We start from the raw sequence: 24,540 nt of genomic DNA, 5'->3' as shown, positions 1-24,540 counted from the left end.
TAAAGCACAAATCTGTGTGACATTTCTTTGTGGTTACATAACAGAAATACAAAGTTCAGAATGAGGTCACTGACAAGCAGTGCAGTAATATACAAGTGGAAATCTATATGAATTACCTTGCAAACTGATAAATGCTTTGCAGATGGAAACATTTACTGTAAGGCTGTCTTTGCTGAGTTATGGGGGCTATTATTACTTTGGAAACTGCCGCAAAACTGGATGGTAATTGAGAACAGATCGTGCATTTTTCATGTAAGATAGATGAACAGGGTATTAAAAGCATTCCCATGCGTGACAATAAAAGTCAAAGTCCTCTGGAAGACAAATGATATGAAGGAAGACATTGTTATTCTGCTTATGTGGTATAAACTGTGTATTTCTTGCATTACTTATGGTTACAAGTTTACAGTATATGCTTACCATGTAACACAAAAGGAAGCAAATGCTTCTGATTCACTTTCACCAGCTATGATGGTTCAAACCAATTTAGCATTAAGTCTTAAAGAATAAGGCAGAAAGGTTTTAAAATTGGAGTTCAAAAGAAACAATACTGGCCAGAAATGTGAAATCCAGCTGCCTTAATATTGCTAACCTCTCCAAGGATCCACCCAATATGACTCTGTTCCCTCTGTTCCTCCAGGAACACACTGACCCTTTTACCTGATTTCACAGTAAGGAGAAGTGCTGGATGTTCCCTTAGCTGAGATCTCACATCATTTTCAAGGTGAATGCAACATTTTGGTTACAATAAACACGTCATTCATTTTGGATAAATATGATATTAGTAGGGCAGCATGGTGGCTGAGTGGTTAGCACTGTTGCTTCACAGCAAAAAGGTCCTGGGTTCGCAACCTGGCCTTTCTGTGTGGAGTTTGCATGTTCTCCCTGTGCTTGTGTGGGTTTTCTCCAGGTACTCTGGTTTCCTCCCACAGTCCAAAAACATGTATGTCAGGTTGATTGGTGACTCTAAATTGCCCATAGGAGTGAGTGTGAGTGTGTGAGGTTGTTTGTCTCTATGTGGCCCTGTGATGGACTGGGGACCTGTCCAGGGTGTACCCCTGTCTTTCACCCAAAGAGAGCTGGGATAGGCTCCAGCTGATCCCTGTGACCCTAATTAGGATAAGCAGGTATAGATGATGGATGGATGGATGGATGGATGGATGGATGGATGGATGGATGAATGGATGGATGGATGGATGATATTAGTAGTCTCATAAATGCTCCACTTGTGACATCTCCATTGCTGAAGGAGTTGTACCAGTGTAGTTTTATCTTCAAAGCCAGATTTTACTGCTGAGACACACATCAGTCTTCTAATACGAAGACTGTTGATGGTGCAGCTGAGATGGCTAGTCCCTTCTTATCAAAACAACTTTGACTCTGATCTCATTTGCATAACTCTCATCAAGAAGCTAAGAGGCCATGCAAATGGATGATAATGTTTCAGCCGGGTGTCTGTCATCATGCACTGTTTATCCTCTGTGGGGGTGGAGAGGCAATCAATTATAGCATCACTCAAAAACTCTGCTGACTGAGAAGTGGCTGCAAAGTTCACAGCTAAGATGTAGTTCACTATGCAAATGCTTTAGCAAAGTTAGACCCTTTTGGGCTTATATATATATATATATATATGCACCATAGGTAAAATGATGTATGTGAACATTTCTACAGCTATATATCTCCTGTTTAGTGGGATTTCTATATGCCATATGTAAGTCTGCTACTAGTCTACTACTGTACCATAGTATTAGCATGAATACAAGAAAACCCTTAATCCCATAAGATGGCCCCCACATTTCCATGAAACATAAAATGCTGTAATCAGTAGTACTACTCATAATCAGAATCTGGATGCAGCCAAAATGATTTGCTTTTTTGTCTTTTTGAGGCTATTATCATGAAAGCCATAATTCTTGGCTGTTTGAGCTTATTATCTTGCTGGTTTGTTTCTGCAGTAAAGACTGGGACATGCTTTGAACAAATTTTCACTTGCTATGAATGTAAAACATAGACAAGATTTCAATAACTGAACTAAGCAAACACTTTTAGTACTAGCTCTGAAGACTTACATTAAAAGGACTTCAAAATACTCGCTACCCTACCCAGCATTAAGGCTACTAGCAACCTATAATGCAACACTGTAAAGTACCATAGTTATACTGATAGTCTCTCGATGTTATGAACATGTAACTGTCTAGTCCTTAAATATGTAAAGCAGTTCATACCTTAAAGCGTAAAAAGTACCTGCTACATTTTCTTAGTTTCCTGCGAGAGCTGCAGCCCGTTCCAGCATGCAGTGGGCAAAAGGCATCAGTCACATCCATCATATGAGGAGGACACAGTAATCCAGTGCCAATCCAAATGTCAAACCAGTTTATTGCTCTAATTGCAAAATAAACACAGATGAACATGTGCTCATTTTGTGCACACAAAGCAGCTGGAACATGTCAGTAAGAACAATTTTCTAAATTGAAACTGCCTTAGAAATGAGGGTCAACCTATTTCTTTGTCATTATGATCTCCATCTATTTTTGCTACTGCCAACTGCTAAAGTGAAATCACAGTGGGAGAATGTATTTCTGTCCAAACATTTATTTTCTTTGTCTTCTTTCAACTGCTCAGAAAATTGTGTTTTTGTTAAGGATTAGGAACATCAGCACTCACTCTACATTTGTCTTCAACATTCAAACCCAGTCACTAGTTTGCTGCAAACAGTTTTGTGATACTTCCACTACAGAATTACGACTGAAGGACAGATGATGTGAGTTTTTTTTAACTGCTGTCAATTTGCTTGTGTGCTATTGCAGGCATTCCAGCAGTTTTTTTGCAAACATGCTTCCATTTGAGCTGGAAGGGAACAGCTCTCTGTTGCCATCGTTCTCCTCTTGTGAGATTTAGTCATGTTGTCGCCGCTCTGCCCTGACACTGAGCAGACACACATCTGTGTTTTCTCAAACATTTGCTGGATGGCGAGAAGCCATTAAACATAGCCCTGCTCACAAACAGCCCTGTTTTCAGAAACTGAGGTGATGCTGAAAAGAAGGCTTTTATCTCGTCAACTGAAGATTTTTTCGAGGCATAATGCTCCTGACAGGGCAGACTTATGCAGTATTGTGCCGCATAATAGTTCAATTTTTTAGCTCTTTGGCTGCAACATGGTTTCAAAAAGTGCAGGAAATATGTGCATTGATTAAACCATTTTGTAAAGATTTAATCAGCAATAGTGATATATGTTCTCACTTAGAGGGGAGCACACAGTCGTTCGGGCACAAATTTAAACTTCATAAGGTTTTCCTTTGACGACATCAGTATCCATGCCCTAATGGCACGCTGTGAGCAGATTTTTGTTCAAGTATGGCTGATGGCTTGGTCAGGTTTTTATTTTCTTCTCAGTGTTTCAGACTTGTTTACTGAGCAGCTCTAGATGGACAAGCCTGTGTGTGTATGATTCCCATTTTGTGCATTTACCTTAGGTACTACATTACATAACACATGAATTTGTGTGATATAAACAGTATTTGGTTTAAATAACACCTGGGTACGTTCACATGCGCATGTACACGTGAAAATACATATTACATTATCGCTGTGTATACTGTGTACAACTAATACATTTTACACAGCACAGTGGATTTTATTTGTTTGCACATACATATAGTACAAGACAGTACAGTATAGATTTCCAGGTATTTGTTTTTTCAAGTTAAGTTGCAACTCTGAGGATATGTAAATGAGTGTGTGTGCTCATCTTGCTGACTATTTCCTGCTCTGATGTATGTGATTTTAAGTTTATACATTTTGTGAATGTGTTTCCACCGACAATATGCACACTGTATACAGCTTTCTCATTTGTATTCATGTGGCTATACAGTACGTAGAAAGTTTGTATTTTCATTTGCATATGGAAATGTGGAGTGCCAGTTGGTTATGTAAGAACACTTCAGAAAGACTGGTTTGCAGCACTGGCCAGTCTGTGTCATCCAGCAGAGGTTTCAGAGGTTGATGAGGTAGTGTCAGCATCAGCCATTATCAGACTTTGTGATGGTTGTCTACTTCCACTCTTACAGGGTTTTTCTGGTTTATTATAACCTGCATTTCCATTTCCTCTAGTTAGCTTTATTAAATTTAAAAGACTGGAATATGGAAGCCATGTTGCAGACCAGTGCAATCAAGATTCTCCAATTTGGTAATTTTACCATTACCAACAAAAAGGCTAAAGGATACAGTGTCTTCAGACTGTGCTTGGAGAAAATGTCTTTAATGGCAGTTTGTCTCTCACAGTTCCTTGAACTCTACTGTACTTTCATACTAACATATAAACATGCATCCAAACAAAACTTTGATTCTACACTTTGTATCACACAGACACACACACTCCCTCGCCAGTCCATCTGGTCTGTCAGAAAACACATTTAAATTATGCCAGCTCTGATTTGACCATGGGGGGATGGATGAAGAGAAGTATAGGGGAGTGTGTGTCTGAGAATCAGGCTCTTTTAGATGTTGCATTCTGCTGTTCGTGCAGCACTTGCAGCCACAGATTGTGTTTCAAGTTCTGTTACTGAGGGAAAAGCTGAGTGGTACAGACAAGTTATGACCAGCTTGGCCCTAACACACATTAAGAGGAACTTCAGGAGTCAAGGAGCCTGAGGGACTAAGCTTTGTGTTTGGATGTGTGTGTGTGTTTCAGCAGTCCAATGGAGAGTACAGACACCGGAAATGATAGATAAGTAAGTAATAGATCTGAAAGTGTTTGTGTATTTAGGATTTACAAAAGCGAGACAGTATAGATGCTTAAGAAACCAAAGGAAAACAGCAGACATACCTTAAGGTTGAAGAAGATCTGCATCTGTTTATGTGCTTCCCTCCTTCTCCATCTCAACATTACTAACAACTGGCTCTGTCATGTCTGATTGGCTGTTTGTGTGCTGGGAGGCTCAGAGGGGGTTGGGATGATGCTGGCGGTCCCAGACTACCCCCAACTGCCCTCGGGACAACCAGCCACCATCTGCTGGTAAGGTAACACCAGCAGCGGGACCAAGTGTCCAGCTGGGAGGACACTGGAGACCAGTGCAGTGAGTGCACAGACCGAAACGGAAAGCTATTAGACTCCATCAATAAAGCCCTGAGCTCCTCCAGTTATGTGATTCACAGAATAATTGAAAAGTTTATTACTGCTAAGGTTTATTGTAAATTGTTTATTTAGAATTAGCAGCTTAATTACAGCAGAGATTAATAAATGAATGATCTGAGTTGTATTGGCAAGTCATTTGCTCTCACAACAGAGTTCAATTTCCTTTATTGACTCTAAGTTGCAACTGGTGCAAGCAGTTGAAACGTGATAAAGAACTTAATTTGTGCTAATACCTAGACTCTTCAATGACTTCTAATATCAGAAAAGTGTGACTCATTTTTCATTAGTATTTGCCTTGTTTGAGTCTTCTACTACATCTGCATGTTTCTGGGGAACCGATTAGGGTAGATAGAGTAAAGCATAAGCTTTGTAGCTGCTATAAATCAGCTTTGTATAAACCAAATATCTAAGCATAAATTAAAGACGAGCCTCTGTAGCTGTTTATTCCCTGGAGATGATAAACGTGAATTATTGTGTAAAAGCTGAAGTAAATCAGTACACAGTCTCTGCCTGTTTTGCTTAGTAAGTTTATCATACAGTTATATTTATAATGATTTTACTTTTCTTTTCCCCTGTAACACTTTTTCCTCTCTTTGTGAGAGTGAGATGAGAACCGTGTGGTGTATCTAGTTAGAGTCAGGATGTGTTTCAACTAGTTTAAACAGCTGAGGCAGTGGAAAGCTTGGAGCTTTACAAAGTATAAGAAATAGGTCAACAACACTTGTAATGCTAGCTAATTACCATGTGGTATCTCTAGAGGTGTTGAAATGTGTATTTGTGTGTGTGTGTGTGTGTGTGTGTGTGTGTGTGTGTATTTATGCATAACTTAACCCAAACCTGACCCAAAACAAGATGGTCAGGATTCACTGGGTTCTGGTTGCAGCTGTTAACCTAACTAACCTGAACCCTCCTGGGTCACTCCTGCCCGCACTCACTCAGGGTGGAGTTTGCATGTTCTCCCCATGTCTGCATGAGTTTCCTCTGGGTACTGCAGATTCCTACCACAGTCCAAACACATCCAGGTTGGGTTGGCATGGTGACTCTGTATGTGTAAATGTGAGTGGTTGTCTCCAAGTGTCAGGCCTGTGACAGACTTGGCGTACCTCACTTCTGGCCCACTGTCACCTTGGATCGCTCCTGTGAAGGAGAGGAGAAGCAGTACAGGTAATGGATGGACAGACATCCTCTGTTACGGGATAGAAAAGTTACTGTTATGTCTGACTATAATTAAAATATGAAATTAAAAAGAAAAAGGGACTGTCTGTATTTTAAACCTTCCCAACTTTACTGTGTCAGAGCTACAAGTAAGTAAACAGGGATTGAGTTGTGTTATGGTAGTGGTGGCTAATGTGGCCTTGCCCTGTAATAATCTTTCCAGCTCCACACCCCCAGATATTTTTCATTTCATGCTGACGACTCAAGTGACATCACTTCAGGACATTTGGCATACACAGTTTCCCCATGCTTGTTATTGTAATAGCAATAAAGCCAATTGTATTCTCTCATTGCTATCATCACTAGGCTTTATTCCGTTATGACCTGAATCACAGATTGTCATTTTAATTTTAGTTGTATTGTCGTTCGTCTACTGTCCTGTAATGTGGGCTAATGTAGTTTTCATATATTTGTAGTGTCCTCTTCCTCAGGGCCGTGAGAGGGGGTCATCCTCCCTCCCTCCCTCCCTCCCTCTCTTCACTTCTCCAGCAGCCGCTTCACCAACTAGGAAGCGCGTAGTTACCGCGCGCACTGAGCGAACCGCAGCTCTCACTCACTCTCTGCCTCTCTCTCTCTCTCTCTCTCTCTCGTGCTTTCTCTTTCTCCGTTTCCATTATTCGGTACCGACTCTTCCGCATATAGATGTAGACAGTTACCGGAGCTCGCCGCCTGTGCGCCATGGAGGACTACTGTTCCTCAGAAAGCGAGAGGATGGAAGCGTGGCTCGACGACCACTTGGAGTTCACCCACTCCTACTTTATCAGGAAGGCGTCAAGGTAAAAGGGACGGAGCGGAGGCTGCCGCTCCGTGTGCGCATTAAACCGCTGTTTGTGTGCGGCCTGGTGGATGCGAGTTTAGTTTTCAGAGCAAATAAAGTGTTTGCTTTTGTGTGCAGCCCAGAGGCCAGTCGGGTACAGTTTAATTTCCTCTGCTAGTTTAGATTGTTTTCATTGGAGGTATCACTTTACCTCTTTATTAGAGTCAGGAGGTCTATTTAACCATGCACAGATCATATCTCAACAGTAAACATCCTCTCCAGTGGAGGTGGATGGGGGTCTGTCAGGTTCATTGTGCCCTCCTCAGGTAGTCTACCTGCAGGGCTGTGGCTGGCACAGAACTGCTGAAAGACACTGTGGTAGTTCACACTCACAGCTCTGCTCTATGTCACCATCCACTTCACAGTCACCAGCAGCTCTGAGAGTTGCATAGGGCCCTTTAATCATTAACTTTTACTGCTACTTAATTCTCAGTGTGTGCCGTTGAATAGGTCCTTGGTGATAATGATACAAGCTTTCCACAATGGTGGTGGTGCCATAAATGAAGTTTGTTTTTTCTACTGTGGCGTACTTGTTTTGGACCTCAAAGTGCTGAGCAAATTAGCCATGTTGTGTCTTTCTCAGGCAGCTGATGCTATAAAAGGATTTTTTTTTTACAGTAGACATATTTGTGCATTTTATCAGCTGGCAGCACTTTATCAGGACACTCAAGGACTGTGTATGACTGACAAACCTCTTCAGACCCATTTATCCACTTAACGTATTTTCAGTTTCTTCTCATCCAATAGCCAAACAGTGTATCTCAATGCCATTCCCATCTTACAATACTTTCCATAAAAATAATTGTCAGTGGACATATTGTTCCCCTCTTGCTTGTGTTTGACAGAAATAAGAAAGAAAGAAGAAAATAAGAAATTAAAAAAAAAAAAAAAAGTTGATTGGCTCCAGAGCAAGAGGTTTGCACGCATCAGCCATTCTGCCGTTTTGGTTGAGAGGCATTTCTTAGAGAGGTATTGATTCAGCCACACCTCCCCTGCATAGCCTACATTAGGGTCTGCTCTGTGGGGAGGCAGGCGGCTCAATGGGAGATGAGTAAGAGGAACTCAACCTGATTTGCTCTGACACGCTGCAATCCGCCATAACAGTTTGTTCTCTGTCTCTCAAACTTGTATTTGTCTGGCACAAGGCTCACGATTTTGTGGTTAATTTCATGGCCACTGTCTTTTACCTCCTTCTCCAGGTTTTGGTACTCACTGAGGTGAACATAGTTTTTGAACGTAGCCTTTTTCTGGCAAGCAGAATGATTCACACAACCTGCAACAGGTTAGAAAACTACAGCTGAAACAGAGAGGTGCATGCTTGAAAATGAATGTGTGTGCTTGTGTGTTGATTGTGTTGTACGAGTTGATTAGACAATGTGTTAGATGATTAGAGGGTTTCTCCATAATCAAATCCAATTTAGCATTCACACTCAAACCTATACCCTGTCTAGACAGATGCTTACATTAGCTTTGTTCCAGTAAATATCCACATTAGCCACAACAAGGAGCTACAGCACACACAAACTAAATGAAAATAGTTCATCACATAAACCATTCTCTTTTATTAGCCATTCTCACTTACTCATATTTTATCTATCAAAATTATATGAACTTTTAAATTACCTTTAAATGGTTTCTTGGTAATTAAGTAGCTTTAGGTTTGGTGCTCACATACACAGTTTATGCTGCATAAGGTGTGAGCAATCCCAAGTTGCTCCCAGTTGTGTGTGTGTGGTGGAAGCTTCCTTTAAGCTAATAGTTTACCTAATCCAAGTACATACATTTGGCTTTAAACCTGAAGTTAGACTATCTAACTTGTATAGCACACATAAAGAGGTGAATTTGGTGTTACAGTGTTCACTTGGTCTGATATCATCAGTAGCGTATGGTGGATAGTGTTAGCAAATGTAAATAGATATTGTTGTAAAATTAGTCAATTATAAGAGAAAATAAACTTTATTCATACCCAATGGGAAATTCAGGATTAGCTCTCTGGTAAATTTTATGACCTATCTCTTTTAGGTGAGTATTTCTTTTACTGCTTACACAATGGAATATTTAACTAACACACTACTATTTGGTCTTTTACCTGGCTGAGTAGGCTGACTTTCTGTTGACTCCTCACACCCGTTAATGGCGTGAAACAATTTAAAGATACAGCTCTTTCAGACTCACCTTTTATTCCGATCAGATTCTGATAACACAAAAGTAACTTCATCGGCTTGCATTACTCTTGGTTTTCGTCAGGTCACCTAATATGGGTGTCTTTAAAACAGCTAGCTGAAGTGAATCTTGGGAAACGAAAGGGTCAGTGTGTTGTTACCTTGAATCTGCCATTTGTGGCTGAAGTAGCCATTGTTCAGCATGACGCTGAGTCAAAGACTCATTTTAAGGACTAATTCTGATTAAAACCAAAGGTGTTGCAAGTCCAAATCTTATTGAAATGTTTGATTGAGTACAAACTAGATTTGCAGAGTAATTTATTGAGTTGAAATGTAAGGATAGTCCAGACTGAACCTTTTGATACAGGATACATGCACAGATAAAGCATGAGAGAGACTGATGCATTTTCTGCTTTTCCATAGGGAGATGGTGAATGCCTGGTTCGCTGAGCGGGTCTACAACATCCAGCCATCTGCTTCTAAAGAAAATCCTTCACAGCAGCGGGCCCACCAATCCTCCACAGAGCCTGCCCCTCCCTCCACCTCCACTATCCTCCCACCCACCCTCAGCCTCCTGGACAACCGCTCCCCTTCCCCAGCCACAGTTCCCAGCCCAGCCCCCGGGACCCCGACTCGCAAAATCTCAGCGTCAGAGTTCGACCGCCCGCTCAGACCAATCGTAGTTAAAGACTCTGAGGGTTCTCTGACATTTCTGAGTGATTCTGAACGTGAAACTGTCCCTCTCCGTGGCCCAGTGATGGGTGAGGGTGGTGTTTGCGGCGGAGGTGGTAATGGAAGTGGATGCAATGGGGAAGGTACCAGCAATGGGGGTGACCGCTGTGCCAGGCTGCTGGAGCTGGTGAAGGATGTGTCCAGTCATTTGGATGTGACAGCACTCTGCCACAAGATCTTCCTCCACATCAATGAGCTGATTGCTGCAGATCGCTACTCACTGTTCCTGGTAGGAATGCAGGGAATGGGCCTGGGGGGTCAAACTACAAAAGCAGGGTGTTAAAAACTATTTACAACCACCAACATGATCACATCTCTTCAGGCTTATGCTGCTGATGTGAAACAATCGAGTTCCTGTTTTAGGTCAGTGTCTGTATGTGTGTGTGTGGTCCCAGGTGGGTGAGGACAGCTCCAACAGAAAGTTCCTGGTCAGCCGTCTCTTTGATGTGGCTGAAGGCTCCACATTGGAGGAATCTTCCAGTAGCTGCATCCGGCTGGAGTGGAACAAGGGCATTGTGGGACATGTGGCCGCAACAGGCCAACCTCTCAATATCAAAAACGCATACGAGGTGAGAATTTCCTTTCCCGAACACCACCAGGGTTGATGTGGATGCTGGTGCAGCCTGTAAGGAAGTGCTTTGCTGTGTTTGCATTAATGTGTGTGCTTAAATGGGCCAGTGTTTTCTTTGAGGTGTAGTTGGTGACAGAACAGACTTGAGAGGGATGGAGGTGATCAAAGCAGATCAGGTAGTTCAAAGTGCTCCTCTGGATGGTTCATCCTCACCACATGCACACATTGGTCTTACTGTAGTTCTGATGGCATTCATTGACATAATGTATGTTGGTGGAGGCTGACCTTAACCTAACCTGTTTTACTTTACTTCCAGTCTTAGCCTGTCCTATTAACTTTCACAGCTGATAAACTATAAAGTGCTTTGGATAAGAGTAGCATATAAATGCAATCCATACCATAGAAACAAATTGGTCATGCCGATAGGCCTTTCCCCCATTTTTTTACCTACAGATTTAGATTTCAGCACTTACTTACTGACTGATTTACTGACTTCTGACCTGTCCAGCTGCCCCCAAAATGTTCAACATCGTTGCCTGGTTACTGATCTGTTGAGAGTGAGATGTTTACAGTATTTGTTAGGATGTTAGGAGACATGAATGTACTAATACCACTACATATGGGTGAGCGTGAGTGCAATCCTCTGGAAGAATTCTTGAGTGTCTTCAAAAAGAAGCAGATGTGAGTGAAGTTTGTGCATGTGGGTGGAAGGGAGGGAGAGAGAGAGAGAGGTTGAAAGCAACAAGAAATAGAGTTTGCGCAAATATATGGTTATAATGAAGTCCTTGTGTGTGTGATCATAGCAGCCTGACTCCAGAGGGTGTGAATGTGGTTTTTTTGCATGAAACATAGAGACCTGTAAAATACCTTCTTTTACAATGAATTTCAGTCTAAAAGGCATGTTTATATCCAAAGATATATATAGACTTATATATAATAAAGTATATATAATACATAAATATAGACGGTCTAAAGTCTTATAGATTTATAACTGTCTTTATGATTATAATTTTTCAAATTAAGCGCCAAGACTTTGAACAGTGGAATTTTACATTTTGAATTTTTTCCAGTATAAATCAAACCAGTGAAACTTGAAGCATAATCTTTGTCCTCTTCTTGATATTCTGTCTTGTTTAAAGCTGCAGCTATTTCTACACAGACGCTGAAAGCAGTGGAGATTTATTAAAATCAATTGGAATGGCATCACTATTTCAGCAGAATTTCTATTTTGAACTGCAGAAAAACATGAATGATATATTTTGATCTGTGGTGAGCAGGGTCAGGCCTAGTCAGTACTTGGATGGGAAACCACCTCAGTAGTTGTTGAGCAGCAGGTTAAATGCGACATTGCAAGCTTATTGTCAGGCTGTATTAGGAATCAGATGTTGGCATATAAAAAACAGATATTCTGACTCATCTGTAGTCGAATCTATTGATGTTTGTGATGCTCACAATATAAAAAGGTTACAGTGTATCTATCAGCAGATGCAAATAGAACACAGTATATTTTTTTACTTATGAAGTGACTTTGTTAAATTTTTAACATAGGTTTTTATTAGGTCTTCGTTTTCCAAAACTTTAAAATGATAGTTGGCAGATAACTATCATCACAGTACAATATGAATCAAACTGTTGCTATTCCTTGTATTCCTGCTCCAGCCATATTTTTCTATGCTCTATACACCACATATGACAAAACAAACTGGGTGGAACAAAAAAGATTCCATCACGCAATCTTTAAAAAAGATTTTAAAAAGATTATGAAATGTTTGTGTATTTATGCTTCAGCAACCGGAAAACAGCATCATCGGCATCTGATATCACTGTATGCACACAGAGAAATGTGTATACAAATTAGCATTTGCGTTTGCGTCTGTGTGTGTGTATTATGATGAACACTAACTGAGTCATTGAAAGGTGTTACTCTACATAATCTAAGTGAGCATGATGTAGGCTGTATTTGTGCGTGTCTATGTGTGTGTCTACAGAAGAACCTGATACTGTCTCCAGGAAGTCCATCTGCATCATCTGAGGGACTCCCCAGCTCTCTGATTGGATCTTTAACTTCCCATTAGTGTGCTCAGGATTACACTGATTTCAGCTGTACCGTGAGAAAAATACCTCCCAATACCTGTTTGCAATAGTACAGACCTCTGTGGGCTGGACTAACTAAGTGTCTAGCAGCAGCCTGAACCAAACCAATCTATAGAGAGGCTGGGGATGTGATCTCCTTATTAATGCTTTCACTTTGCTGCAGCCAAAATACAGTTTTGAGAAAAGTAATCTTCATTACTTAGCAACCAGTCACACAGTTTTGTAGAAAATCCATTTAATCCTGTTACATATTTCCCTGGATTATTATGGGGTGAGGTTTACAGTAGTGAAAAGGAACTGGCTATGGTGTATTGGCCAGTCTACTCAACATGAAGTGTTGAAATTAAAACAAGGAGGCTCTTTATTACATTATGATGAAATATACAGTGTTGGGAAGGTTACTTTTAAAATGTATTCCACTACATGCACACTACAGTGTAGTGGAATACATTTTAAAAGAACAAAACAACAGGAGAAATCAGCATTAAGGGGCTGTTTATAATGTAAACCTCTCTCTCTGAGCAGTTGATGTAAGTATAAGACATTACAGTGCAGAATTACTGAGAACTTGCTGTGATACAAACATAGGTTGCCATTTTATCTTACCATACTAAAGCAATGATTTCTAAATCAATGTGGTAACCCTCTTATAGTCATCGTTTTATACACTCACAAACACAGCCCCATTCAGTCTAGAGGATAATGGTAGTGGACCACGAATGTTTAAATGTCAGCTGGTGGGAGGATTGCACCACAGCAGAAAAGTCCTCTAAACAAAACATCTCTTCATTGGTTTGTCTTTAACATGACTTTAGAAGCCACTACTGATGCCAAACACTAATGTATGTGAGGCTATTGGGTTTGGAGAAGAATTTGTTTATGTGCCAATGTGTAATTTGTGTAATGCTACAGAATATCAATTTTTGTATGTAAATTGGACCTGTGGTTGTCATGAGTGTAGGGCTTGTGTAGCTGGTTGTGCCTGAATACAGAATACAGGTTGCCAGCAACTGGCCAGTACTAATTGAAATGTTTGGTCTCTCTTAACTAGGCATTTAGTATTTCAACAAAATTACAAACGTTCTTGTATATCAGTGGCAAATAGTAGTGTCCACACCGGATATAGTTATTAGAAGTTAATGATAGTCCAAATATGTAGGTCGAGTACAGCTGTCAACAGAGGTTTTTTAAGAGATGTGTATTGTTCTTTGCTTCCACAGGACCCTAGGTTCAACGCTGAGGTCGACCTGATCACAGGTTACAAAACCCAGAGTATCCTCTGTCTGCCCATCAAGAACCACAGAGATGAGGTGAGACAACACACATTCAGCTGATCTTCCACTTGTTAGACCTGTACTTATACAGGTTAACGCTAAACTGAGAAAAAAAAAGTTTAACTTTCACAGCAGTAAAGAGTAAGGTTTTTGATTCAAATGTTATATGAAAAGAGTATTCAAATGATTCTATGTAGGCGAGGGAAGGCTATTGTGTATTTGCTTCTTTCTGTATTATACTTAAAAACAAAAACAATGCTCACTTTAGGCAACCGAGCTAAGACTTGGAGCATTGCCATTAAATGTTCCCTACTCCAGTTCTAGCTTTGTAACTTTGTTTTTAGTTTGAACAAAATTAAATTACTTGAGGAGATTATTTCTTTTAGTCCATGTGTACTTTAGATGGTAGTCTAAGTCTAGTTTGATGGTATTGTCATCTTAGTGGTAAGCGAGAATAAATCGGGCAAATCACAGAATGCAAATTAGTATTGTAACTGTGCTCCAGCTCCTGTTTTTTAATCAACCCTATGAACAGAAAGAAATTCTTCTTATCATCAACTTTGCTGTGTTTTTCCCACCCTATCCATTACAGGTGGTGGGGGTGGCTCAGGCTATCAATAAGAAGTGTGGGGAGGATGGTGCCTTCACTGAACAGGATGAAAAGGTTAGTAAAGGTCACTGCTTCAGTCACAAAGACCACATTTTCTACGGTTTAAAAAATTCAGAAACTTAAAAAATGTCATTAGTAAGATGTAGTACACAGACTTATTGACAGTAAAAGCATAAGATCAGCTGTCCAGGCCTGAGTCATGCTATACACTGCTTATGTAACTGTCTTCATTTACCTCAGTCCATCTTTCTTCATCTTGGGGCCTTACACTCGTGATCCATCATCTCTACATCCTATGTTCCTTTCTACTTGTGCTCTTTTCTTTGCTGATTTATCTTTCTTTCATGTAATGTCTTTCCTCCCTCTCTGGCTACATCGTGTCCTTGTGTTCCTCTCCTACAGGACTTCTCAGCTTATTTGGCCTTTTCAGGCATTGTTCTGCACAATGCTCAGCTGTATGAGACATCCCAGCTGGAAAACAGACGCAATCAGGTTGGTGTCATTGTGTGTTTCTGAGGGTTTGTGTATATACAAACACATCTCTGTATGTATTTAAAATGATATATTCTTTGTGTGTGTGTATGTCCAGGTGCTGTTAGACCTGGCTAGTTTGATCTTTGAAGAGCAGCAGTGTCTGGAAGTTTTACTGAGGAAGATAGCAGGAACTATCCTGTCCTTCATGCAGGCCCAGGCTTGTACTGTCTTCATCGCTGACGAAGACTCAATGGTCAGCCCACACACACATCCTAACCCAAACCTGATTCTAACCCTAAAACCAAGTCTTAATTGAGTTGATTTGAATGCGCAGCCTGTGTTCGGGCAGTGACTGATAATGTCGTAATTTCAGCTATATCCAGATTTGCCCTCAAATGCCTGACAACGTGGTTTAATGACTCCTGAGTTTCATTTCTATATATGAACTATAACCATATAATGTCAATTTCTTTCATAATGTGTGTCAATGATTGTCACAAAAACAAACAGTGGAGTTTATTTCTGACTTCTATCACCGACATCTTATTGTGGCTTTTTTATTGACTCAGTTATTGTGTGCCAGTAATCAGTGACGATGCAAACAAGTCACATGATGTAACTCACAGCATGAACTGGTGTGGTTTGAATGTTATGAATCTTTGTAGTCTAATTGGCCAGATCGTAGAGATTTTGAAATTGAACTGGAAGTTAAAGGTTTAATACTATAACTTTTATCTCTGGACACTGCATTGTAGGCTTATTTGAAGAAAAAAAAACAGTGTATAAGATATAGACATGGCTTTGATATCTTTTTGTCTTTGATGATCATTTGATAATTTGTGAGGACATTATATAGAAGATAATATTCACACTCAGTATCAAGAGGCTTAAAATGGTGAAAAGCAAACGTAAAATAGTCTACTATATAATAATTGGGAGTGAGTTAAAGTTTTTTCTGGAGCTCCAAAGAGAAAATGTGAGAAGATAATATAGCCTGTTTTAAATAAGTATTAAATAATGCATGATTTAGTAGCAAACATTTTTGGGAGCCTTAGTGTTCATGCATTATGTGGCATAGAGCAGCAAGAGAATAAGCTGTCAAGGCAATAATGAAAAAGTGACAAATAGATTGAGCAGGAAGGTGGAAGCAGAGCTAAATGAGACAGTGTGAAGGAAGTTCTACCTACTTTTTATTCATGCAGTGTTGTGTTTGAGGTGTTTATAAAGCAGAACTATCATGTAGATATTATTTCAAAATTGAGTATTTTTGTCCTTTCACCTGTGCTGACTGTGAGACACTGTTATATAAATACCAACTGTATACTGGTGTCCTGCAAGCCAACAGAAAAAGCAAGAGAAGATGAAGTGTTCAAGGTAATTTTTTTTTTCAGATTGAGCTGTACTTTCTGACATTTCCTCTTTATCTTGCTTCTTATGAGCAATCCGGACTCACCTCCCATGATGATCTTACTATTAATTTATTTTTATAAATGATGTAGCATGTATTAATGTTCTTGTAGCCTCCAGATAAAGGTCTGTCTCATTTCATAGGAAATAACTTCCATTATTTATATTCACTACTTTCTATATGCAAGATAAGTCCAAAGCTATATTGGAACATGTGCAATGAGCTTATTTTTTACTTCAGATAAACCTACAACAACACATGGTTCATTTAGCTGTGCATAATACAAAGCCAGTTCTGGGCTGGTGGAATAATAATAATAATAGTTTCATCACAGCACAAAAGCTGGAAGTGTGGTAATTAATTTATCTTGTCTCACTGTTTCACTTTATTAGTCTGATATCTGCAGACTGCTAGAGACTGACAGAGGTTGAGTTAACACACTAGCTCACTGATTGATATTAATTTATCACTATTTTGGACATGGAAATGGCTCAAAATTTTTGACTAATGACAGAGCACAGTGGATTTAGTGGTTAACACTGTTGCCTCACAGCAAGAAGGTCCCAGGTTCGTATCCCAGCAGGGGCCCTTCTGGATTAGGGTTAGGGTTAGGGTTAGTGAGTGTGAGTGTGTGAGGTTGTTTGTCTCTATGTGATGGATTGGTGACCTGTCCAGGGTGTACCCCTGCCTTTCACCCAAAGAGAGCTGGGATAGGCTCCAGCAGACCCTAAAGAGGAATAAGCAGGTATAGATAATGGATGGATGGATGTTTGACTAATCTCTTAATAAAAAAACAGGAAACAGTTGATTGCAGAGCAGTTAATAAGAAACTGATTTGAAATAACAGCTGTTCAAATAGCTTTAGAGCAAAAGGGAGTGACAGCAGAAAGCTGTCTTGTTTCACTAGCTGAAATGAAATTTAACATAAGGAAATGAATAGCAGCTTTCAGGAATCTAATGAGTTATTTTACACAGACTTCTGACAGTGAAATGCAAATGTTCTGTTCTCTCTGTGCAAATGAGGAGCTTTTCAGTATATAGACGAAAAAGCAGATGGAACATTTGCTGGCCACTTGCTGGATTTTATACCACTGACTGACTGTCTCTTTCACACTACTGACTCACATTCATGTAGAATAGTGCTGGAGCCCTCTGTGGGCATTTACATTTGTTTTGGCTTGTCCTCCTAAGACATCCAGTACCTGAAAACACATACTGACACATAGAAAACAAGCACATGGGAGAAGGTAGCAAATGAACAGCCATACACTGAGGAGGATAGATATATATATCTCAACGGGTGCGATCCTTCTAAAAATCTACTCATGCCTGCACAGCAGCTCCCATCCAGAGTTTTAACCACAGCTTTCATCTTCTAAATATTAGGGAAAAATAATACCTCCTATAATAAAAATGCAAATGTTATGAAGAAACAGTGAAATACTACAGAAAATGTTTTTGTAAACAAGCATGTCTTGACTAAACTGTAACATTGCATTTCATTGATCACTGTAGCTGCCAATGACCAGCATTGGTCCTTTTTAATGCTACAGACTCTTAGTTTTCAGTGCTCTCTAGTTTTTATGTTGGATGCCACAAAATCACTTTATCGTGTAACAGATTTGGCGATGGCGGCAGATTTAACTTTTTTTCCAGTTTCTGGTTAAGTGTACTGTAGCTTGTGTATTTATAATCTAGTTTTTATTCAAGTAAGGGAAACCTGAACTCACTTTTAAATAATAGGTGTATAAAGTTTTTTAGTCTTCCAGAGAGAAATATTGTAGCTAATGTCACTATTTATTGTAGATAATTTTTAGAAAGACTCTATAAGGGATTTGCCGACAATTTATGTGACATCTAGCTTCAAAGTTAGATTTCTTTTGTCAAATCCCTTTAATTGTGTTTCTGAGATGGATTTCCCATTCCCAAGCGCTTAATCTTTAAGCATCAATAATTTTTTTTTCTCAGAGGTGAAAAATTGGTTGTGACATTTTTAAAACTATATTTAAGAAAGATTTTAGTATTTAAAATCAACTTCTTTTGAAGTAAAAGCCCTACTTTCTCACAACAAAGGTCACAAAAGAGAAAATCTCTCCCTCTCCCTCTGGGTGCTTGCTGTATTTATGGAATAAGTGGAGTGGAACTGCAGAGTGGTCCAAATGACGACAGCAATTTAAGAGTTCTGCCATCATTTTGGACCACAAACAGCAGTGCTTTTGGAAGGAAGGTGGTGGTTCACAGTGGTTTTGAGAGGAGAAAATGACAGGGGTAATATACATGCGATGTGGCTGTCCACCCAGAAAATGGACAGTTCCACAAGGCTTCCTTGGTTAAAGCAGGTAATCAAAGAACTCTCAGATTTTGTTTTAGAAAACTCCAAGGGTTTACTTTTTCAGACTAGCTTTTTTATCATTAAAGGAGAGTGCTCATTCTCTCAGGCCCATCTTGGACATGCATTGAATTGCGGTTTTGGGCAAACATCCAATTTATTGACAATTATATGACCACATGAATCCTTGACTTTGTTTTTTACTTTACTTCAAGTGGTCTTAATTTTTGTCATTTTGGAGATATGTGAGTCAGTTGAGTTCCTGAAAAATGTAATAGTAGTTGTTTGGGTTTATTAACAAACTAACATGAGGTAAAGATTCAACACAATTTTAGATGTAATTTATGTAACTTCTGTCCCATTTTTGTCTCTCATTCTTTCTATGTCAAATAGTTAGACTTTTATTGCCAGTCAGTCTGCAAATACATTTAGTAGAAAGGTAAGCATTTAAGTTGGGGGGGTGAAGGCAGTGGCAAGTGGCAGTAGTATGAAGGTATTATAGTCAGCAAAAAGTGTCAGGTTATAATGGTGGTGGTGTGCACTCTTATAAATATGATTGACATTACTAGTTAACTGATAGCCAAGGAACTGATGGATAAGTCACTGGTGGTGAAGCATTAATGAAACAGTTCTGCTGTGTTTGTGGAGCCCCCGCAAGAAACATTTAGCCCACTCAACCAGAGCTTGTTCTGTCACTGTGCTGTAGAGAATGAACAGTCTTCTAGTTACTTAACCTTACACTTACATATATCAAAGTGTCATCTGCATACATGCAGACATGGGAGGCAGGTTTAGACATAATCATAAATAACAATGCCTTTTATGGCCCAGGAAGATTAATTTCTAAAAATATTTCTAGCAAACATGATTTATCACTTCATCACAGCTGGTTATGGTGAAAAACAATTAGTAGTTGGTGCTGAAAACAGGTAAAAGTTTGGATCCATAATTAATTAATAAATTATTCAAACAATTTCAAGCAATTGCTAATTCATTATGTCTATAAAAATCATATGACATATAGAGCTCTTGATTGTCCATTTAGCTAGCAGCTGATGTGTGGGTGTTGGTTAGGTATGCTATTTGTTTTTAGTGTTCAAGGATTAGTCTTTGTTTTTCACTGCAGATACAAGCACACAGGATCTTGTTTGTCTGGCATTAGTAATATTTTTCAATAAACTAAAGTAAAAACAAGTTTATATATAGTTTTCTACTCTCTGAACTTGGTTCACAGCAATACACCCAGTCATTTCCAACCTCACCACCAGTCCAACAAGCGCTCAGTTTTAGAATTCATTCTATTGCGCTGATGACCAACTGTGCCAAATGTCAGATTATTGTAAATATTGGTTTCACAAAGTATCAACTACAAGAGCCACTTCACTATTCAGTATTTAGATTGAGGTCTGGATTGGGAATGCCATGTTGTTAAAATGGTTTGTATTAGGTTACAAAACATTGTTTAACTTTCTCTTGTATTTATTATAACCAGGTTAGACCAACTGAGCTGGAGGCTCTTGTTCTAAACATTATCCAGGCTACAAAAGCAGCTTTCATAAAAGTTTCAGTTCAACTTTAACAATCAAACTACACTCAGTGTTGAATAAAGGAAAATATTTAACTAAATGCTCAGCACATATTACCTCTAGTGGTATCTAAATATGAAGTTAGTTTAGTTTCAAGCATTTATGTTGAGTTATCTGCTTCTTGCCTTTATTCAAAGACGTGTGAGTGTGTGAGGTTGTTTGTCTCTATGTGGCCCTGTGATGGACTGGAGACCTGTCCAGGGTGGACCCCTGCCTTTTACCCAAAGAGAGCCGGGACAGGCTCCAGCAGATTCCCATGACCCTAAATATGAATGAGCGGGTATAGATAATGACTGGATGGATGGATGGATGTCTTTGAAAAGGTGGAAAGGTGGAAAAGGTCATGAAAGGGACAAACACACACACACACACACACAGTTTGTCAGCCTTACAAATCATGCTGCTAGCATAGGAATAATGAAACACTATTTTGACATGGGACAGAGCTTCAAAATTAGGCAAAAATGCAGAGCCTTTGGATCCACGCGTGTGTTTGTCCCTTTCATGACCTCAGGTTTACCAGACCAGATGTCTCCCTTTCTTTTATACCCTACCTCCTTTCTTGCACTTCACTGTATTTCCTTGCTAAACATTTACTCTGAGATTAGGGACTTTTACAGGCCTTATCTACCAGACAGCCCTCTGTATACAGGTGTCAGCATAAAATGTCTGTAGTTTCTCAAGCAGAACCCACAGGTCTGTGGTAACATTTCCTCCAGTAAAGGAAGCTTTCTGTATTTAGTTAAGTAAATGGTCATGCTGGTATTTAACTCTGACTACACCAACAATAACACAGGAGTTCTTATGCTAACCTGTGTTGGCTCACTTCATTTTACTGCAGTGTGTGGCATCTGTTTGGAAACTGTGCTCTAAGCATTTAAGCTTGTCTATGCCTGAGTGCAGTATACCCAGTATTCTGAATGTGTGTGACATATTCACATATGCATATTTGTGGGCCAATTGTTTGTGTTTTGCTTGTGCATGCATGTGTCATGTTTCCATGTGGTTGCGTATGACGTGTGTACTGTCTAAAGCTTATTTCCATATATGTGGACACTTTTTTTTTTTTTTAGATTGTGTTTTCATGTGTGCCTTGAACTACATCTGGGTGTGCAGGCATCTGTATGGTATGCGTGCAAGGATTTGTGTGTTCTGTATTTGTGTGTGTGAATGATATGTAATAGGGTTTACCATCTGGCTCACCACTGGGAGTGTTTTGTTCATCAACATTGTTTAACTCTCCCCAGTAGAAATAAATCTGAAATTGACTACGAGTGTCCTGAAGCATAATAGACAATGTGTGTGTTTGTGTGCATGGTTGTTTTTATATGTTGCACCAGTTGCTGGAGTTGTTAAACCACCTGCAGTTTTGTATTTTTTTGTAATCTCCACGCTTCATCCATCACCTCTGCGTTTACATTTAAAACTTGCTTAATTTGTATTAAAAGCAGGTACACCCAATGGACATGTCTTCAGTTTGCAAGGAGAATCATATGTAGAACCACTTATGTCAGCTTTCTGATTAGGACACTCTCAGATTTGTCTCTGTTTGTTTTCCTTCTCCAGTGGTCAGGTCCATTATTAAACACAGAAAACACACTGTCTTATAGAATGGGATGAACAGACTGAGATTTATGTGTCCACAGACTCTGATAACTGTGACAAAGAACCACTCCTTTGTCTTTCCCTGACATGTATAGCATTGAAATGACAAAAATATATGAAAATATAAGACTGAAGGGGAAAAAAATCCATTATCCTGTCTCTTCCTGTTATAAACCTTCCACCTTGCCAGAGACCCCAATAAATGTCATAACATTGCTGGGTCCATTTTCTATTTAAAACAGCTTTATTACCCTCACATAGATAGATCATGGTGAACTAATGCCACAGAGTGTAGGTGTGTGTATGTGCATGGAAGGGTAGAGGGCAAATTTTTCCAAAATGAAGAAGCCCCATCTATCTTTTAACATCCTGTTCCCACCTCTTAAAAATGGAAAATGATCCTTGGGAGTACAGGTTGAGAGAAAACAAGTCCCTATATGGGGGGAAAGCAAGAGGAGCACTGGAATCCCGAAATAAACTCTCCTTCTGGCAAGGCTTGATAGGTAATAGATCACCATCCCTTTTTTTCTGGATGAGAAAGGCAGTGTGCATGGTACCACTGCTTAACTGAATGTTGGATTTAGCTGTAATGGCTTAATTGAAGAGAATGTGGAAGTTGATGTGGCCAGAAACCTCACAGGGTGAACCTGTAGCAAAGCATGAAAGACCTTTTCCTGAGATGAAGCTAGACAGAACCAACACCCTGTATTTGTTCAGGTTCCTTACTGAGCATGAGTTAGCCCCCTATCAAGTCCTAACCACATCTCACTGTGTAAAATCTGATACAAATAAACACACTTTTATTCATTTTGCAGAACTCCTTTTCCAGCGTTTTTCACATGGAATACGAGGAGCTGGATGAAGTCCTAGATGCTCCCAAAAGGTAAGCCAATCACCTACAACTGAAGCCATTATTAAATTAAAAGTCCTGCAAAATGGCCTTGAGTCTTACTCCAGCTGTTTCCACCGGTTATTAGGACTAATGTTTCCTTGAATTTGCAAACTGCCCTTTTTCCTCTCCCTCAGAGGGCCACAGATGATGTGTACATAATGGGCAGTTGCATAAGGATTATCGTCACAAACACAGAAAAAGAGAGATGTAATGTAATGTTTTGGCAGCAATGAAAGTCCTGCTCTGTCCATTCAGTCACTTTGAATTGAAGGAGAAAAGATGAGACCAAGTGTGGTACTCATAAGCTTGCTGTGCTGATTTGCAGCCCTTCAGGATTTTTTAAAAATTATCTGCCTCCTTTACCTGCCAAATTTCCAGATATTCGATTGCAGGGTTCAGCTTAGTGCTCTTGTACTCATTAGCTGGTGTCCTTTGGCTCTGTGCACTGTCTTTAGGGTTGATCTGACAGCTCCTCAGTCACAACCTGTTAATAATGATAGAGTGGGCCCTTTTGCTGCCTTGGAGGGGTTGTAAGTCCTTTCCAAGAGGGTTTTGTGTCCATTATACACAGACACATACCTGCAATATAGGAATTTCCCAGTTTGGGATTAATAAACTACATCTATCTATCTGTCTGTCTGTCTCTGTCTGTCTGCCTGTTCAATTCAGTTTGATTTGTATAATACCAAATCACAATACGATCATCTCAAGGCACTTTACAAAAACCAAAACACCCCAAGAAATCACTTATGAGCAAGCAGTTGGCGACAGTGGAGAGTAAAAACTCCCTTTAACGGAAGAAAAAACCTCCAGCAGAACCGGGCTCAGTTTGGGCGGCCATCTGCCTCGACCGGTTGGGGTGAGTGGATAGAGCAGAGAGAAAAGAACAGCAACAATAAACAACAAATAGACACTGCAGGTTGGTGGGACCAGTAACTGCACATCAGCGATATACAGCTCCAGGACCAGGGACACCTGCAGAAGGTACAGAGAGAACAGAGAGAGAGGGAGAGAGCACAAACTAGGGGAGAGAGAGAGCACAAGGTTAGTGACATTCAATGGCGGAATATATATGTGACGGGGGAGGAGAGGAGAGGAAGGGAGGGGAGGGTTAGGGTAAGGTAGGGGAGCTCAGTGTACCAATAGAGAGTCCTCAGGCAGTCTAGGCCTATAGCAGCATAACTAAGGGATGGCTCAGGGTTACCTGACGCTTTGGAAAAATCTAAAAAGTGGATTTTAAGTTTAAAACTCTTTTGTGTATTATTTCAGAGGGAAAAAATAAAATTTTCTGCATAATGCAAATGTATGCATATTTTAGGAGAGCTGTGTTCATCAAATTTTCTGTGGCTATGGAAACTACAAGATGCTAGCACAATTGCCACTCATTTTACCTTTTTATCCTCTTGAAATACTTATTCTTCATAAACAGCACAGCTACCATTTCTAGGTTCAGAAAGAGTAGAAAGTTGTAAAGAGAAGTGAGGACAAGCACAAATAAATTTAAGAGATGATAACAAGGTACAGCAGACAAACCCAAACAGGCAGGATAAGAAAAGGATTGGAGGAGGCTACAGCTGCAGAGCTTCCTGACATCAACCCATGCCCCAGCCAGGAGGAGTGAATAAGCAGTAATCTGA

General features: G+C 39.8%; 1 protein-coding gene across 4 annotated transcripts in view; it reads left to right on the top strand.

Annotated features, from left to right (window-relative positions):
* pde5ab (phosphodiesterase 5A, cGMP-specific, b) overlaps positions 1-24,540 on the top strand; it is a 62,297-nt gene that overhangs the window by 8,279 nt on the left and 29,478 nt on the right. For 2 of the 4 annotated variants that reach the window (XM_026330932.1, XM_026330925.1), the window contains exons 1-8: positions 6,877-7,125; positions 9,752-10,289; positions 10,456-10,629; positions 13,946-14,035; positions 14,592-14,663; positions 15,012-15,101; positions 15,199-15,336; positions 22,827-22,894. In XM_026330932.1, coding sequence (XP_026186717.1) covers positions 7,028-7,125; positions 9,752-10,289; positions 10,456-10,629; positions 13,946-14,035; positions 14,592-14,663; positions 15,012-15,101; positions 15,199-15,336; positions 22,827-22,894 — 1,268 coding nt within the window. In that variant the 5' untranslated portion in view covers positions 6,877-7,027. Of the gene's footprint in view, positions 1-6,876; positions 7,126-9,751; positions 10,290-10,455; positions 10,630-13,945; positions 14,036-14,591; positions 14,664-15,011; positions 15,102-15,198; positions 15,337-22,826; positions 22,895-24,540 lie in introns of those variants that run through there. The other 2 variants (XM_026330938.1, XM_026330945.1) reach the window with 1 other exon arrangement.

Source organism: Mastacembelus armatus, chromosome 18 (assembly GCF_900324485.2).
Source record: "Mastacembelus armatus chromosome 18, fMasArm1.2, whole genome shotgun sequence".
NCBI lineage: Eukaryota > Metazoa > Chordata > Actinopteri > Synbranchiformes > Mastacembelidae > Mastacembelus > Mastacembelus armatus.
This window is presented reverse-complemented; position numbering and strand designations above follow the sequence as displayed.